General features: G+C 47.2%; 1 protein-coding gene across 4 annotated transcripts in view; it reads right to left on the minus strand.

Moving 5' to 3' along the window:
• Positions 1 to 19,392, minus strand: part of LOC135543286 (prolactin receptor-like) — a 59,127-nt gene that overhangs the window by 11,329 nt on the left and 28,406 nt on the right. For 3 of the 4 annotated variants that reach the window (XM_064970440.1, XM_064970442.1, XM_064970439.1), the window contains exons 2-4: positions 15,434 to 15,546; positions 7,327 to 7,468; positions 5,560 to 5,729 (exon numbers count right to left, since the gene is read on the minus strand). In XM_064970440.1, coding sequence (XP_064826512.1) covers positions 5,560 to 5,729; positions 7,327 to 7,468; positions 15,434 to 15,524 — 403 coding nt within the window. In that variant the 5' untranslated portion in view covers positions 15,525 to 15,546. Of the gene's footprint in view, positions 1 to 5,559; positions 5,730 to 7,326; positions 7,469 to 7,605; positions 7,660 to 15,433; positions 15,547 to 19,392 lie in introns of all 4 variants that reach the window. The other variant, XM_064970441.1, reaches the window with a different exon arrangement.

The following is a 19,392-nucleotide window of genomic DNA, read 5'->3' on the forward strand; positions in this document are numbered from 1 at the left end:
GAAACAATGAGATGGGAGGATGGTGAAAGGAAAAGGTCTAGGCTGGCAGTCAGGGGGAGGGGAGAATACACAATGAACAGCAAACAGGATGTGAAGGGACAACAGAGACAACAAGCAACATGCTGAGGTAATGGCACGTGAATGGGGTTATCTTTTATAATGAACATGTAGAAAGGCCAGTTGCAAGGGGTTTCAGAGTAAGAAGGGGAAGCTGAATAGGTTCTGAATGACACATCTCTAATGTTACCGTGAGAAAAAGCCTAGAGCCTGGAGAGGAACCCTTCTATTTTCATTCACATGCGTTACTATTCTCTGTGTACACAGAAGCACAATGTAGACATGAGTGGTGACTGTTTGCAATGTTTATTTACCTTTATTAAACCAGTCAAGTCAGTTAAGAACAAATTCTTATTTTCAATGACGGCCTGGGAACAGTGGGTTAACTGCCTGTTCAGGGGCAGAACGACAGATTTGTACCTTGTCAGCTCAGGGGTTTGAACTCGCAACCTTCCGGTTACTAGTCCAACGCTCTAACCACTAGGCTACCCTGCCGCCCCTTTGCATAGAGTATTGAACATTCACATGCACACATGCACGTGTACACAAAACACACACACACACAAATCAGGGTAGTCTTTCCATCGGCTTTGGGAGTGCACTCACTGATGGAGAAGTAAGAGGGACAGAATGTCTCTAATGAGATCAGATATACCCTGCTGGGAGGGGAATAACTCCCATTGGACTGGGTTGAAATGAGGAAGAGATGACGTCATACAAACAGGGAGAGGAGGCCTGGCCGACGCCAGGAAGAGACATCACAAATATCAGACACAACAGTCATAGGTTGAGCCGAAATAGCACCCTATTCCATATACTATAGTGTACTGAAATAGCACCCTATTGTATATACTATAGTGTACTGAAATAGCACCCTATTGCATATACTATAGTGTACTGAAATAGCACCCTATTGCATATACTATAGTGTACTGAAATAGCACCCTATTGCATATACTATAGTGTACTGAAATAGCACCCTATTGCATATACTATAGTGTACTGAAATAACACCCTATTCCATATACTATAGTGTACTGAAATAGCACCCTATTGCATATACTATAGTGTACTGAAATAGCACCCTATTGCATATACTATAGTGTACTGAAATAGCACCCTATTCCATATACTATAGTGTACTGAAATAGCACCCTATTCCATATACTATAGTGTACTGAAATAGCACCCTATTCCATATACTATAGTGTACTGAAATAGCACCCTATTGCATATACTATAGTGTACTGAAATAGCACCCTATTCCATATACTATAGTGTACTGAAATAGCACCCTATTGCATATACTATAGTGTACTGAAATAGCACCCTATTCCATATACTATAGTGTACTGAAATAGCACCCTATTCCATATACTATAGTGTACTGAAATAGCACCCTATTGCATATACTATAGTGTACTGAAATAGCACCCTATTCCATATACTATAGTGTACTGAAATAGCACCCTATTCCATATACTATAGTGTACTGAAATAGCACCCTATTCCATATACTATAGTGTACTGAAATAGCACCCTATTCCATATACTATAGTGTACTGAAATAGCACCCTATTCCATATACTATAGTGTACTGAAATAGCACCCTATTCCATATACTATAGTGTACTGAAATAGCACCCTATTCCATATACTATAGTGTACTGAAATAGCACCCTATTCCATATACTATAGTGTACTGAAATAGCACCCTATTCCATATACTATAGTGTACTGAAATAGCACCCTATTCCATATACTATAGTGTACTGAAATAGCACCCTATTCCATATACTATAGTGTACTGAAATAGCACCCTATTCCATATACTATAGTGTACTGAAATAGCACCCTATTCCATATACTATAGTGTACTGAAATAGCACCCTATTCCATATACTATAGTGTACTGAAATAGCACCCTATTCCATATACTATAGTGTACTGAAATAGCACCCTATTCCATATACTATAGTGTACTGAAATAGCACCCTATTCCATATACTATAGTGTACTGAAATAGCACCCTATTCCATATACTATAGTGTACTGAAATAGCACCCTATTCCATATACTATAGTGTACTGAAATAGCACCCTATTCCATATACTGTGCAGTGTATTCTGTACAGCCGTATTCATCGACCTGGCCAAGGCTTTCGACTCTGTCAATCACAACTTTCTTATTGGCAGACTCGACAGCCTTGGTTTCTCAAATGATTGCCTCGCCTGGTTTACCAACTACTTCTCTGATAGAATTCAGTGTGTCAAAATGGAGGGCCTGTTGTCCGGACCTCTGACAGTCTCTATAGGTGTGCCACAGGGTTCAATTCTCGGGCCGACTCTCTTTTCTGTATACATCAATGATGTTGCTCTAGTTGCTGGTGAGTCTCTGATCCACCTCTACGCAGACGGCACCATTCTGTATACTTCTGGCCCCTCCTTGGACAGTGTGTTAACTAACCTCCAGACGAGCTTCAATGCCATACAACTCTCCTTCCGTGGTCTCCAACTACTCTTAAACGTTAAACTAAATGCATGCTACTCAATCGATCACTGCCCGCACCTGCTGACCCGTCCAGCATCACCACTCTGGAAGGTTCTGACTTAGAATATGTGGACAACTACAAAAACCTAGGTGTCTGGTAAGACTGTAAACTCTCCTTCCAGACTCACATTAAGCATCTCCAATCCAAAATTAAATCTAGAATCGGCTTCCTATATCACAACAAAGCATCCTTCACTCATGCTGCCAAACATACCCTCGTAAAACTGACCATCCTACAGATCTTTGACTTCGGTGATGTCATCTATAAAATAGCCTCCAACACTCTACTCAACAAACTGGAGGCAGTCTATCACAGTGCCATCCGTTTTGTCACCAAAGCCCCATACACTACCCACCATTGCGATCTGTACGCTCTCGTTGGTTGGCCCTCGCTTCATACTCGTCGCCAAACCCACTGGCTACAGGTTATCTACATGTCTCTGCTAGGTAAAGCCCCACCTTATCTCAGCTCACTGGTCACCATAGCAACACCCACTCGTAGCACGCACTCCAGCAGGTATATGTCACTGGTCACCCCCAAAGCCAATTCCTCCTTTGGTCGACTTTCCTTCCAGTTCTCTGCTGCCCATGACTGGAACGAATTGTAAAAATCTATGAAGCTGGAGACTCACATCTCCCTCACTAGCTTTAAGCACCAGCTGTCAGAGCAGTTTACAGATCACTGTACTTAGCCCCTCTGTAAACACCCCATCTATCTAACTACCTCATCCCATACTGGTATTTATTTATTTATTTTGCTCCTTTGCACCCCAGTATCTCTACCTGCACATTCATCTTCTGCCGATCTACCATTCCAGTGTTTAATTGCTATATTGTAATTACTTTGCCACCATGGCCTATTTATTTCCTTAACTTACCTCATTTGCACTCACTGTATACAGACTTTTTGTTTTCTTTTGTTCTACTGTATTATTGACTGTATGTTTTGTTTATTCCATGTGTAACTCTGTGTTGTTGTATGTGTCGAATTGCTACGCTTTATCTTGGCCAGGTTGCAGTTGCAAATGAGAACTTGTTCTCAACTAGCCTACCTGGTTAAATAAAGGTGAAATATAGAGTGCCTTGCGAAAGTATTCGGCCCCCTTGAACTTTGCGACATTTTGCCACATTTCAGGCTTCAAACATAAAGATATAAAACTGTATTTTGTTGTGAAGAATCAACAACAAGTGGGACACAATCATGAAGTGGAACGACATTTATTGGATATTTCAAACTTTTTTAACAAATCAAAAACTGAATAATTGGGCGTGCAAAATTATTCAGCCCCTTTACTTTCAGTGCAGCAAACTCTCTCCAGAAGTTCAGTGAGGATCTCTGAATGATCCAGTGTTGACCTAAATGACTAATGATGATAAATACAATCCACCTGTGTGTAATCAAGTCTCCGTATAAATGCACCTGCACTGTGATAGTCTCAGAGGTCAGAAGGAGTATCAGACCACTGCAAATCTACCAAGACCTGGCCGTCCCTCTAAACTTTCAGCTCATACAAGGAGAAGACTGATCAGAGATGCAGCCAAGAGGCCCATGATCACTCTGGATGAACTGCAGATATCTACAGCTGAGGTGGGAGACTCTGTCCATAGGACAACAATCAGTCGTATATTGCACAAATCTGGCCTTTATGGAAGAGTGGCAAGAAGAAAGCCATTTCTTAAAGATATCCATAAAAAGTGTCGTTTAAAGTTTGCCACAAGCCACCTGGGAGACACACCAAACATGTGGAAGAAGGTGCTCTGGTCAGATGAAACCAAAATTGAACTTTTTGGCAACAATGCAAAACGTTATGTTTGGCGTAAAAGCAACACAGCTCATCACCCTGACCACACCATCCCCACTGTCAAACATGGTGGTGGCAGCATCATGGTTTGGGCCTGCTTTTCTTCAGCAGGGACAGGGAAGATGGTTAAAATTGATGGGAAGATGGATGGAGCCAAATACAGGACCATTCTGGAAGAAAACCTGATGGAGTCTGCAAAAGACCTGAGACTGGGATGGAGATTTGTCTTCCAACAAGACAATGATCCAAAACATAAAGCAAAATCTACAATGGAATGGTTCAAAAATAAACATATCCAGGTGTTAGAATGGCCAAGTCAAAGTCCAGACCTGAATCCAATCGAGAATCTGTGGAAAGAACTGAAAACTGCTGTTCACAAATGCTCTCCATCCAACCTCACTGAGCTCGAGCTGTTTTGCAAGGAGGAATGGGAAAAAATTTCAGTCTCTCGATGTGCAAAACTGATAGAGACATATTGAAGCGACTTACAGCTGTAATCGCAGCAAAAGGTGGCGCTACAAAGTATTAACAAGGGGCTGAATAATTTTGCACGCCCAATTTTTCAGTTTTTGATTTGTTAAAAAAGTTTGAAATATCCAATAAATTTTGTTCCACTTCATGATTGTGTCCCACTTGTTGTTGATTCTTCACAAAAAAATACAGTTTTATATCTTTATGTTTGAAGCCTGAAATGTGGCAAAATGTCGCAAAGTTCAAGGGGGCCGAATACTTTCGCAAGGCACTGTATATCACCCTGTACCTATATCAGCCACATCCAGACAGTGGTCGATATCACCCTGTACCTGTATCAGCAACATCCAGACAGTGGCCTATATCACTCTGTACCTATATCAGCCACATCTAGACAGTGGACTATATCACCCTGTACCTATATCATCCACATCCAGACAGTGGTCTATATCACCCTGTACCTATATCAGCCACATCCAGACAGTGAACCATATCACCCTGTACCTATTTCATCCACATCCAGACAGTGGCCTATATCACCCTGTACCTATATCAGCCACATCTAGACAGTGGACTATATCACCCTGTACCTATATCATCCACATCCAGACAGTGAACTATATCACCCTGTACCTATATCATCAGCCACACCCAGACAGTGATTTATATCTCCTTGTACCTATATCAGCCACGTCCAGACAGTGGTCCTTGGAGCTGAACACTCCGTGGGAGGTCCTGGCCATCACGTTCATGCAGTATCTGGTCCAGATGGATGTGTGGCCTCTGTCAAAGTGACAACTGTTGGGGCCGCCCGTTACATAGTCTGGACACTCACGCCTTGGCCCCTTTCTGTGACAAACAAGAAAGGAATGATATGGTCAATTCAACTCAACTAATTTATTTTAATGAAGACGGACTCTTCGGATACATTGTTACTACACGCTGTGATAGAATTGAAAATACCTGCATTTACTGTGGAAAAAAGCCTTGAAATTAAAAATTAATCTTGGAGTATTTCAAGGCGTTTTTTAATGAATGCAAGATTTTATCCTCTACCAATCCTGCAACAAGGAGAGTACAAGGTGTGTACTGTGTATATATATAGTATATCGTACATGGTGTGTATATATATATATAGTATATGGTACATGGTGTGTGTATATACAGTGCCTTTGGAAAGTATTCAGACCCCTTGTCTTTTTCCACATTTTGTTACGTTACAGCCTTATTATTAAATTGATTAAATAAAATAATCCCTCAGCAATCTACACACAATACACCATAATCACACATTTTTGCACATTCATAAAAAACAAAACAGAAATACCTTATTTACATAAGTATTCAGACCATTTGCTACGAGACTCGAAATTGAGCTCAGGTGCATCCTGTTTCCATTGATCATCCTTGAGATGTTTCAACAACTTGATTGGAGTCCACTTGCGGTTAATTCAATTGATTGGACATGGTTTGGAAAGGCACACACCTGTTGATATAATGTCGAGACAGGAATTGCGTCGAGGCACAGATCTGGGGAAGGGAACCAAAACAGTTATGCAGCAATGAAGGTCCCCAAGAACACAGTGGCCTCCATCGTTCTGAAATGGAAGAAGTATGGAACCACAAAGACTTTTCCTAGAGCTGGCCGCCCGGCCAAACTGAGCAATCGGGGGAGAAGGGCCTTGGTCTGGGAGGTGACCAAGATCCCAATGGTAACTCTGAAAGAGCTCCAGAGTTCCTCTGTGGAGATGGGAGAACCTTCCAGAAGGACAACCATCTCTGCAGCACTCCACCAATCAGGCCTTTATGGTAGAGTGGCCAGACGGAAGTCACTCCACAGTAAAAGGCACATGGCAGCCAGCTTGGAGTTTGCCAAAAGCCATATAAAGGACTCAGACAATGAGAAACAAGATTCTCTGGTCTGATGAAACCAAGATTGAACTCTTTGGCCTGAATGCCATGCGTCACGTCTGGAGGAAACCTGGCATCACTCCTACGGTGAAGCATGGTGGTGGCAGCATCATGCTGCGGGGATGTTTTTCATCGGCAGCGACTGGGAGACAAGTCAGGTTTGAGGGAAAGATGAACAGAGCAAAGTACAGAGAGATCCTTGACGAAAACCTGCTCCAGAGCACTCAGGACCTCAAACTGGGGCAAAGGTTCACCTCCAACAAGACAAGGACCCTAAGCACAACGCAGTAGTGGCTTTGGGGACAAGTCTCTGAATGTCCTTTAGAGGCCCAGCCAGATCCCGGACCTGAACCCGATCTAACATCTCTGGAGAGACCTGAAAGTAGCTGTGTTTTCACTTTGTCATTATGGGTTATTGTGTGTAGATTGAGCAGGATTTTTAAAAATGTAATCCATTTTAGAATAAGGCTGTAACTTAATAAAATGTGGATCAAGGGGTCTGAATACAAATGCATTGTACAGTAATAGTACGTACTCTAAGGAGTAGGTGAGGCTGTAGGTGATGTTGTCGTCACTCTCGGAGTTGATGTCAAGGGGATGCCACCAGCAGGTGAAGACCTCCATGTTGGGCGAGCGGCAGTAGTTGATGTGGGGCCGTGTCATCACGGCAACAGCACCTGGGTGATAAAACGAGAGGTTAATGACTCTAACAGTCTCTATGGATATCTGCATTCACTGTCGTTTTTTTTCTAACAGACATATATTTTTCTATGCACTTTTTTAGTGAATTTTTAAATTTATTTTTTTATATTACCTTTATTTAACCAGGTAGGCTAGTTGAGAACAAGTTCTCATTTGCAACTGCGACCTGGCCAAGATAAAGCGTAGCAATTCAACACATACAACAACACAGTTACACATGGAATAAACAAAACATACAGTCAATAATACAGTAGAGCAAAATAAAACAAAAATTCTGTATACAGTGAGTGCAAATGAGGTAAGTTAAGGAAATAAATAGGCCATGGTGGCAAAGTAATTACAATATAGCAATTAAACACTGGAATGGTAGATCGGCAGAAGATGAATGTGCAGGTAGAGATACTGGGGTGCAAAGAATAAATACCAGTATGGGGATGAGGTAGATAGATAGATGGGGTGTTTACAGAGGGGCTAAGTACAGTGATCTGTAAACTGCTCTGACAGCTGGTGCTTAAAGCTAGTGAGGGAGATGTGAGTCTCCAGCTTCAGAGATTTTGCAATTTGTTCCAGTCATGGGCAGCAGAGAACTGGAAGGAAAGACGGCCAAAGGAGGAATTAGCTTTGGGGGTGACCAGTGAGATATACCTGCTGGAGCGCGTGCTACGAGTGGATGCTGCTATGGTGACCAGTGAGCTGAGATAAGGCGGGGCTTCACCTAGCAGAGACTTGTAGATGACCTGTAGCCAGTGGTTTTGGCGACGAGTATGAAGCGAGGGCCAACCAACGAGAGCGTACAGGTCGCAATGGTGGGTAGTGTATGGGGCTTTGGTGACAAAACAGATGGCACTGTGATAGACTGCCTCCAGTTTGTTGAGTAGAGTGTTGGAGGCTATTTTATAGATGACATCACCAAAGTCGAGGATCGATAGGATGGTCAGTTTTACGAGGGTATGTTTGCAGCATGAGTGAAGGATGCTTTGTTGCGATATTGGAAGCCGATTCTAGATTAAATTTTGGATTGGAGATGCTTAATATGAGTCTGGAAGGAGAGTTTACAGTCTAACCAGACACCCAGGTATTTGTAGTTGTCCACGTATTCTAAGTCTTAGCCGTCCAGAGTAGTGATGCTGGAAGGGCGAGCAGGTGCGGGCAGCGATCGATTGAAAAGCATGCATTTAGTTTTACTTGCGTTTAAGAGCAGTTGGAGACCACGGAAGGAGAGTTGTATGGCATTGAAGCTCGTCTGAAGGTTAGTTAACACAGTGTCCAAGGAGGGGCCAGAAGTATTCAGAATGGTGTCGTCTGCATAGAGGTAGATCAGAGAATCACCAGCAGCAAGAGCAAAATCATTGAAGTATACAGAAAAGAGAGTCTGCCCGAGAATTGAACCCCGTGGCACACCCATAGAGACTGTCAGAGGTCCAGACAACAGGCCCTCCGATTTGACACACTGAACTCTATCAGAGAAGTAGTTGGTAAACCAGGCGAGGCAATCATTTGAGAAACCAAGTCTATCGAGTCTGCCAATAAGAATGTTGTGATTGACAGAGTCGAAAGCCTTGGCCAGGTTGATGAATACGGCTGCACAGTAATGTCTCTTATCGATGGCGGTTATGATGTCGTTTAGAACCTTGAGCGTGGCTAAGGTGCACCAATGACCAGCTCTGAAACCAGATTGCATAGCGGAGAAGGTATGCTGGGATTCGAAATGGTCAGTAATCTGTTTGTTAACTTGGCTTTTGAAGACCTTAGAAAGACAGGGTAGGATAGATATAGGTCTGTGGCAGTTTGGGTCTAGTCACCACCTTTGAAGAGGGGGATGACCGCGGCAGTTTTCCAATCTTTGGGAATCTCAGACGATATGAAAGAGAGGTTGAACAGGCTAGTAATAGGGGTTGCAACAATTTCGGCAGATAATTTTAGAAAGAGAGCGTCCAGATTGTCTAGCCCGGCTGATTTGTAGGGGTCCAGATTTTGCAGCTCTTTCAGAACATTGGCTATCTGGATTTGGGTAAAGGAGAAATGGTGGTGGCTTTGGCGGGGTGCTGTGGGAGGTGCCGGGCTGTTGACCGGGGTAGGGGTAGCCATGTGGAGAGCATGACCAGCCGTAGAGAAATGCTTATTGAAATTCTCAATTATAGTGGATTTATCGGTGGTGACAGTGATTCCTAGCCTCAGAGCAGTGGGCAGCTGGGAGGAGGTGCTCTTATTCTCCATGGACTTTACAGTGTCGCAGAACGTTTTTGAATTAGTACTACAGGATGCAAATTTCTGTTTGAAAAAGCTTGCCTTAGCTTTTCTAACTGCCTGTGTATATTCGTTCCTAACTTCCCTGAAAAGTTGCATTTCACGGGGGCTATTCGATGCTAATGCAGAACGCCACAGGATGTTTTTGTGCTGGTCAAGGGCAGACAGGTCTGGCGTGAACCAAGGACTACATCTATTCCTAGTTCTACATTTTTTGAGAGGGGCATGCTTATTTAAGATGGTGGGGAAGGCACTTTTAAAGAATAGCCAGGCATCTTCTACTGACGGGATGAGGTCTATGTCATTCCAGGATACCCCGGCCAGGTCGATTAGAAAGGCCTGCTCGCAGAAGTGTTTCAGGGAGCGTTTGACGGTGATGAGGGGTGGTCGTTTGGTCGCAGACCCATTACGGATGCAGGCAATGAGGCAGTGATTGCTGAGATCTTGATTGAAAACAGCATAGATGTTTTTGGAGGGCGAATTAGTTAGGATGACATCTGTGAGGGTGCCCGTGTTTACTGATTTGGTGTTGTACCTGGTAGGTTCATTGATCATTTGTGTGAGATTGAGGGCATCAAGCCTAGTTTGAATACACGGATCAACAATTTATAAACATGAAGAAATACATGTCACAATCATTCAGCTATCAAAATAATCCATATTATAAAACATCAGCCTCTTAACATTTCAATGGGCCTCTCAGGTGCCTTGGTTGTCAGGGCAACTCAAATCCAGGTTCATGACATTTGGGTGAACGCTAAAAACGGTTAAACCGTTAACCAGTATAGAATCTCACAAAGGGTGAGGTGAGTTTGTCTGGATGGCGATGCGGGAACAACACCATGTGATACAAACAAAGAAAGTTTGAACACTAGTGTTTTGTGAAGTTATTTCTTATGTCATTGAACTCGAAACAGAGATCTCATATGTTTGAAAACAAACCGTTTTAAAGCATAGCACACACACTGAAGGGGGGGGTCTAGTTGCACCAAAAAACAAGTTGAAGCTAATATACAGGTTGGTCTTACAACTCTTGTTGAGAGCAGCAGCTGGTAGGAAACTGAACTGAACCCCAAATCAAACAGCAGGACCTCGTGAGAAGGATTACATCTCCAACAGTGACACTCAGGCTGACTGGAACAAGCAGTTACTGTTTAAATCCATTTATTTCCCTGAAGAAGCACATTATGTAACTTACAGTGACGTGGACACTTATGAGATAAACATTGTATTGACAGTACCTTTTGCTTTAATGATTAACCCATGATATGTTTATGAGGCTAATAAACATGACCGTCTGGAATAAGGCTGTTCAATTGACAGTTAATGTTCTATGTATTTCCCATGTCAGGAAATACAGTGTTTCTGAGGCAGTACGGTAGTGAAAGACTGACTGTCACACACACACACGCAAATACACACACACACACACACACACACACACACACACACACACACACACACACACACACACACACACACACACACACACACACACACAGGTCACTAGAGAGAACAGGCCTTGACCTACCCATTGTCTAATGACTGACTGAGATTACTGGTCCATTGAGAAGTATAACTACATACTTCTTATTGGACCAGTAATCTCAGTCAGTCAGCAAATTAAACAAAAGCAAAGAACCTTGTTAATGGATTTTTCCAGAATCACAAATCCTACTAGGAAAACAGGACCACTCTGGAAACTGGCCTTATAGACTACATGTGACAGGCATATATAACAGTACAGACACTGTGCTGTACTTTAGATAGATATGACATTGGCAGTTTCCTATTCATAGGCACTTGGCAGTGTTTTACGGCACACGAACAGTGCATTCAGAAACTATTCAGACCCCTTCCCCTTTTCCACATTTTGTTATGTTATAGCCTTATTCTAAAATAATTAAATAAATACAAATCTTCACCAATCTACACACAATACCCCACAACAGAAACCGAAAACAGCTTTTTAGATTTTTTTTTCCTAATTTATTAAAAATAAAAAACTGAAATATCTTACTTACATAAGTATGAATTTGAGGCACATAATGAGTTATTCATGACAACAACGAACAAGATGAAAACAGGGTCTATACCAAGTCAACACACTGTACATACTGGTGTGTCAACCAGAGGGTCAATATACTGGTGGGAGGAGCGATAGGAGGACGGTCTCATTGATGACGTGGATGTCAGGTTGGATTAAATGTGGAAGACACCATTCAGTTGAATGCATTCAGTTGTACAACTGACTATGTATCCCTCTTTCCCGTTCCTTTCATTGTAATGGCTGCAATGGAATACATGGAACTTTGACTCTATTACAATGAGCCCATCCTCCTATAGCTCCTCCCACCATCCTCCTAAGATGTCAAAATACAGTAGCGCTATATGCCAGTGTTTGTGGGTGGGGTCTCATTGTCTGAGCGAGACTAGCTGTCTGTAGGTGACGTGTGTGTGCACGTGTGTGTACATGTGGGTGTGTGTGTACATGTGGGTGTGTGCAATATCTTACTAAACGTATTACTAAACGTATTAGACTATGAACGACCAGCTGAGAGCTCCACTACATATTAGACTATGAACAACCAGCTGAGAGCTCCACTACATATTAGACTATGAACAACCAGCTGAGAGCTTACCTCCACTACATATTAGACTATGAACGACCAGCTGAGAGCTTACCTCCACTACATATTAGACTATGAACAACCAGCTGAGAGCTTACCTCCACTACATATTAGACTATGAACAACCAGCTGAGAGCTTACCTCCACTACATATTAGACTATGAACGACCAGCTGAGAGCTTACCTCCACTACATATTAGACTATGAACAACCAGCTGAGACCTCCACTACATATTAGACTATGAACAACCAGCTGAGAGCTTACCTCCACTACATATAAGACTATGAACGACCAGCTGAGAGCTTACCTCCACTACATATTAGACTATGAACAACCAGCTGAGAGCTTACCTCCACTACATATTAGACTATGAACGACCAGCTGAGAGCTCCACTACATATTCGACTATGAACAACCAGCTGAGAGCTTAGCTCCACTACATATTAGACTATGAACGACCAGCTGAGAGCTTACCTCCACTACATATTAGACTATGAACGACCAGCTGAGAGCTTACCTCCGCTACATATTAGACTATGAACAACCAGCTGAGAGCTTACCTCCACTACATATTAGACGATGAACAACCAGCTGAGAGCTTACCTCCACTACATATTAGACTATGAACAACCAGCTGAGAATTTAGCCTCCTCTATATATTAGACTATGAACGACCAGCTGAGAGCTTACCTCCGCTACGTATTAGACTATGAACAACCAGCTGAGAATTTACCTCCTCTATATATTAGACTATGAACGACCAGCTGAGAGCTTACCTCCGCTACGTATTAGACTATGAACAACCAGCTGAGAGCTTACCTCCACTACATATTAGACTATGAACAACCAGCTGAGAGCTTACCTCCGCTACATATTAGACTATGAACAACCAGCTGAGAGCTTACCTCCACTACATATTAGACTATGAACAACCAGCTGAGAGCTTACCTCCGCTACGTATTAGACTATGAACAACCAGCTGAGAGCTTACCTCCACTACATATTAGACTATGAACAACCAGCTGAGAGCTTACCTCCGCTACATATTAGACTATGAACAACCAGCTGAGAGCTTACCTCCGCAATGTATTAGACTATGAACTACCAGCTAAGATTGGTTTCTTGACTGCATAATGTTTTATCCAAAGTGCAACAAAAACACTAGCATTTTTAGCACCGGCAAATTGAATATCAATTGAATATTCATCTTACTAAATGAAGCACACTGAAAATGTCACTCATTTGTTCCCCCCTGTCCTTGATCAAGCTGTTGTTCTGTCAAAAGGGAATGTATTGTACTGTACTGTACTGGCCACATTGTCCATGATGAGTCTCCCACTGTGGGTTCTGAAGAGCTGCAGGGTACACAGACCAGACAGTGTAGGGCGTAGTAGAATAGGCAGCCTTCATGTCCTTCTCTCCACCCTATTCTCCCTGAATGAGTTTACATGCAGACACATTATCTGACGATGATAAACTCATATAAGGGGAAGATGGTGGAAATAGTCTCATACACCGTTACCTTAGCTCAACAACTGCTGCCTTACTTTAACAACTAGCAGGCTAAGCAGATGGCTTAACCAGGAACAAACTGGTACCTCGGTAGCTCAGCTAAGTATATGATTATTCAGTCGCTTCCTTAAACTGATATCAAGGTTTAACCAGACCAGCTGTCTTCCTCCCTCTGTAGAGGCAGCGTTGCTATGTCCGTGGAGGCCGGCAGGCAGGTAGGCCTAATATATAATTCACAACTCATGTTCTGTTTATTCACTGAACAAGCAGCGAAGAGCAGGGTATCACACAAATGACAAGCTGACGACCAGGTTCACTATGAGAGGATTGCTGCCTGCCCCACATCTGTTACTCAGACTGGAGGGGGAACGAGACAACAGAATTAGGAGCACTGCCTACTTTTGTTTCAGTTAAATGCTTTCCACAGGAAGGATGAAAATGCTGTATAATAAACCCAAGTGACTGAATAAGGAAATCTCTTCAGTCCTGGTCGACAAGGGTGTTGACTGTGGAGGCATTTTTACAACCTGGAATAAACACAATTTATTATAAATTTAACTAGTTATCTAGTTATCTATTGATTTACCTAATCAGCAAGCCCGTGATTAGTTGAATCAGGTGGTGATGCACTGACTGTAACTAAAACCTGGGTACCACCTGGACTGAAGAACACTGTTGTAAAGTATTCCACACTACAAAAGAACAAACATCGGAAGTCCCTGGACCGTTTCTAAAGAGAGAGCCACCAGCAAGGCATTTGGTCTTAAGCATGGCAGTGGCTGATTCAATGGGGCACACTGGGCTCTCTGTGTCCACTTCTGAGAATTTTGACATTTTTCTCTTGAACTGAACGCTGCTCTACAAACAACAAATGGGTGCCATACAGACTGAACCCATGGAACGACAGGAATTACCTCCTTTGCCCAAACAAAGTGGAACGGGAGGCACCAGAAATAGAATCCAATGTCAATTGGATCGCAATGTTGCGACTACTGCACAGAGAGACACAGATACAGAAAAGAGATACACAGAGACACCCACAGAGATACACAGAGAGATGGAAAGGGATACACAGAGGCACCCACAGAGATACACAGAGACACCCACAGAGATACACAGAGACACCCAAAGAGATACACAGAGCCACCCAGAGACACCGACAGAGATACACAGAGGCACCCACAGAGATACACAGAGACACCCACAGAGATACACAGAGACACCCACAGAGAAACACAGAGGTACACAGAGATACATAGAGACACTGACAGAGATACACTGAGACACCCACAGAGACACCCAAAGAGATACACAGATTCACAGAGACACCCACAGAGATACACAGAGGCACCCACAGAGATACACAGAGACACCCAAAGAGATGCACAGAGACACCCACAGAGATACACAGAGATTCAGACACCCACAGAGATACACAGAGACTCCCACAGAGATACACAGAGACACCCACAGAGATACACAGAGGCACCCACAGAGACAGTCTATCGAGTGGACTTTGAGGTCAGGGTGTAGTGGGCTGTGTGACTCACCGTCTCTGTGGTCATTGTCTGGCTGTAGAAGGTTCTGGGTCAGGGCACTGCATGCTACCCCGGGCAGGACAAGGACCAGCAGCCACAGCATCACACAGCTGTTCTCCAACGATCTGCCAACACGCACGCACGCACGCACGCACGCACACACACACACAGGCTACAGTTACACATCGGACTGTGGGCCTACTGTGAACATCTGGGTTCATCCCCTGATTCAAATCCCCCTGGGGACAGATGGACCTGTGTGTGTGTGGGTGTGTGTGTTCCTGTGCCTGTGTATAATTCCCTGGGTCAAGTCTGACAAGCCCAAGCCAGTGCCTCTCATCTCAAGACTATTCATGATGGCAGACTGGGAGTTAAATAGAGCTAGAGAGTAGTAGCTTATTCTACTAATCAAGACTAGTGTACATTTATTCAGTTATAGAAGCCCATTGGAAAAGACCACAGAGCTCACTTAGTCATGTAGGACCGGCCAGCCACAAAGCCATCATTGTCCAATGTTAGCGCCGAGGGGCTAATTATTTAATTTGGCTGTCTGGTTATCAGCGGTAAGTGAAGATAAACACTGTAAATAAAAGCAAAGTAAATGTATTTGTAATATTACTCAAAGGTGCTCATTCTAATTTCTTAAACTTTCACTTTAAGGACCATTTTTGTGATTCTGAGGTGATTTCAGTGTTCCTAGTTTACTGTTTCAGTTGGTGGTGGACTGTTGGGGGTTGTTTGAGGCTGTTTGGAGGGTCATCTGGTGACACAGCAGTCAGAACATGGTGACACGTGTTCTGACAAAGCCCAGTAAAGTTTGAGCATTTGAGCCCTAGATATCAAGCCTTTTAGAACTATACTCTAAAGACAAATACTGCACCAAAAAAGCTTAACAGCTTAAAACGGACATCAAGAAAGACAAGAGATTTGCTCCAATCAACTCCCACCGGTCCCTATGTCATCAGTCATTGGGGATAATCGGATTTTTGATCTGTGGCTGAAGCAAGTCACCTGCCTCTCCTCCTCTATCCCCGGCCTCTATCCCCAGCCCCTGTCCCCGGCCTCTATCCCCAGCCCCTGCCCCCGGTCTCTAACCCCAGCCCCTGGCCCCGGCCTCTACCCCGGCCTCTATCCCCAGCCCCTGCCCCCGGCCTCTAACCCCAGCCCCTGCCCCCGGCCTCTATCCCCAGCCCCTGCCCCCGGCCTCTAACCCCAGCCCCTGCCCCCGGCCTCTATCCCCAGCCCCTGCCCCCAGCCCCTCCCCCGCCTCTAACCCCAGCCCCTTCCCCCGGTCTCTATCCCCAGCCCCTATCCCCAGCCCCCCCGGTCTCTAACCCCAGCCCCTGCCCCCCGCCTCTATCCCCAGCCCCCAGCCTCTAACCCCAGCCCCTTCCCCCGGCCTCTATCCCCACCCCAGCCCCCAGCCTCTAACCCCAGCCCCTGCCCCCGGCCTCTAACCCCAGGCCCCAGCCTCTAACCCCAGCCCCGGTCTCTATCCCCTGCCCCCGGCCTCTATCCCCAGCCCCTGTCCCCGGCCTCTATCCCCAGCCCCTGTCCCCAGCCTCTATCCCCAGCCCCTGTCCCCAGCCTCTATCCCCAGCCCCAACCCCTAACTCTATCCCCAGCCCTTGCCCCCAGCCTCTATCCCCAGCCCCTGCCCCCGGCCTCTATCCCCAGCCCCAACCCCTACCTCTATCCCCAGCCCCTGCGTTCGGCCTCTATCCCCAGGCCCTGCCTCTATCCCCAGCCCCTGCCCCCGGCCTCTATCCCCAGCCCCTGCTCTCAGCCTCTATCCCCAGCCCTGCCCCCGTCTCTATCCCCAGCCCCCGGCCTCTATCCCCAGCCCTGCCCTCGGCCTCTATCCCCAGCCCCTGCCCTCGGCCTCTATCCCCAGCCCCTGCCCCCTGCCTCTATCCCCAGCCCCTGCCCCCTGCCTCTATCCCCCCCCTGCCTCTAACCCCAGCCCCTGCCCTCGGCCTCTATCCCCAGCCCCTGCCCCCGGCCTCTATCCCCAGCCCCTGCCCTCGGCCTCTATCCCCAGCCCCTGCCCCCGGCCTCTATCCCCAGCCCCTGCCCCCGTTCTCTATCCCCAGCCCCTGCCCTCTATCCCCAGCCCCTGCCCCTGCCCCGGCTTCTATCCCCAGCCCCTGCCCCCGGCCTCTATCCCCAGCCCCTGCTCTCGGCCTCTACCCCCAGCCCCTGCCTCTATCCCCAGCCCCTGGCCTCTATCCCCAGTCCCTGCCCCCGGGCTCTATCCCCAGACCCTGCCCCCGGCCTCTATCCCCAGCCCCTGCCCCCGTTCTCTATCCCCAGCCCCTGCTCTCGGCCTCTATCCCCAGCCCCTGCCCCCGTTCTCTATCCCCAGCCCCTGCCCCAGGCCTCTATCCCCAGCCCCTGCCCCCGTTCTCTATCCCCAGCCCCTGCCCTCAACCTCTATCCCCAGGCTCTATCACCAGCCCCTGCCCCCAGCCTCTATCCCCAGACCCTGCCCCCGGCCTCTATCCCCAGCCCCTGCTCTCGGCCTCTATCCCCAGCCCCTGCCTCTATCCCCAGCCCCTGCCCCGGCCTCTATCCCCAGCCCCTGCCCCTGGCTTCTATCCCCAGCCCCTGCCCCCGGCCTCTATCCCCAGCCCCTGCCCCTGGCCTCTATCCCCAGCCCCTGCCCTAGGTCTCTATCCCCAGCCCCTGCCCTCGGCCTCTACCCCCAGACCCTGCCCCCGGCCTCTAACCCCAGCCCCTGCCCTCGGCCTCTATCCCCAGGCCCTGCCTCTATCCCCAGCCCCTGCCCCCGGCCTCTAACCCCAGCCCTGCCCTCGGCCTCTATCCCCAGCCCCTGCCCCCGGCCTCTAACCCCAGCCCCTGCCCTCGGCCTCTATCCCCTGCCCCCGGCCTCTATCCCTAGCCCCTGCCCTCGGCCTCTATCCCCAGCCCCTGCCCCCGGCCTCTAACCCCAGCCCTGCCCTCGGCCTCTATCCCCAGCCCCTGCCCGCAGTCTCTATCCCCAGCCCCTGCCCCCGGCCTCTATCCCCAGCCCCTGCTCTCGGCCTCTATCCCCAGCCCCTTCCTCTATCCCCAGCCCCTGCCCCTGGCCTCTATCCCCAGCCCCTGCCCTTGGCTTCTATCCCCAGCCCCTGCCCCCGGCCTCTATCCCCAGCCCCTGCCCCCGGCCTCTATCCCCAGCCCCTGCCCTCGGTCTCTATCCCCAGCCCCTGCCCCCGGCCTCTATCCCCAACCCCCCCTGCCCCCGGCCTCTAACCCCAGCCCCTGCCCTCGGCCTCTATCCCCAGGCCCTGTCTCTATCCCCAGCCCCTGCCCCCGGCCTCTATCCCCAGCCCCTGCCCCTGGCCTCTATCCCCAGCCCTGCCCTCGGCCTCTATCCCCGGCCTCTATCCCCAGCCCCTGCCCCCGGCCTCTAACCCCAGCCCCTGCCCTCGGCCTCTATCCCCAGGCCCTGCCTCTATCCCCATTCCCTGCCCCCGGCCTCTATCCCTAGCCCCTGCCCTCGGCCTCTATCCCCAGCCCCTGCCCCCGGCCTCTAACCCCAGCCCTGCCCTCGGCCTCTATCCCCTGCCCCCGGCCTCTAACCCCAGCCCCTGCCCCCAGCCCCTGCCCCCGGCCTCTATCCCCAGCCCCTGCCCTTGGCCTCTATCCCCAGCCCCTGCCCCCGGCCTCTATCCCCAGCCCCTGCCCTCGGCCTCTATCCCCAGCCCCTGCCCTCGGCCTCTATCCCCAGCCCCTGCCCTCGGCCTACACACTTAGATAAAAGGCTTCCAAAAGGTTTCTTCGGGCTGTCCCCATAGAATAAACCTTTTTTGTTCCAAATATAACGCTTTTTGGTTTCAGGTAGAATTATTTGGGGTTCTATGTACAACCCTCTGTTTAAAGTGTTCTAAATGGAACTCAAAAGGGTTCTACCTGCAACCAAAAAGGATTCTTCAAAGGGTTTTCCTAAGGGGACAACCGAAGAACCA

Source organism: Oncorhynchus masou, chromosome 7 (genome assembly GCF_036934945.1).
Source record: "Oncorhynchus masou masou isolate Uvic2021 chromosome 7, UVic_Omas_1.1, whole genome shotgun sequence".
NCBI classification, from domain to species: Eukaryota; Metazoa; Chordata; class Actinopteri; order Salmoniformes; family Salmonidae; genus Oncorhynchus; species Oncorhynchus masou.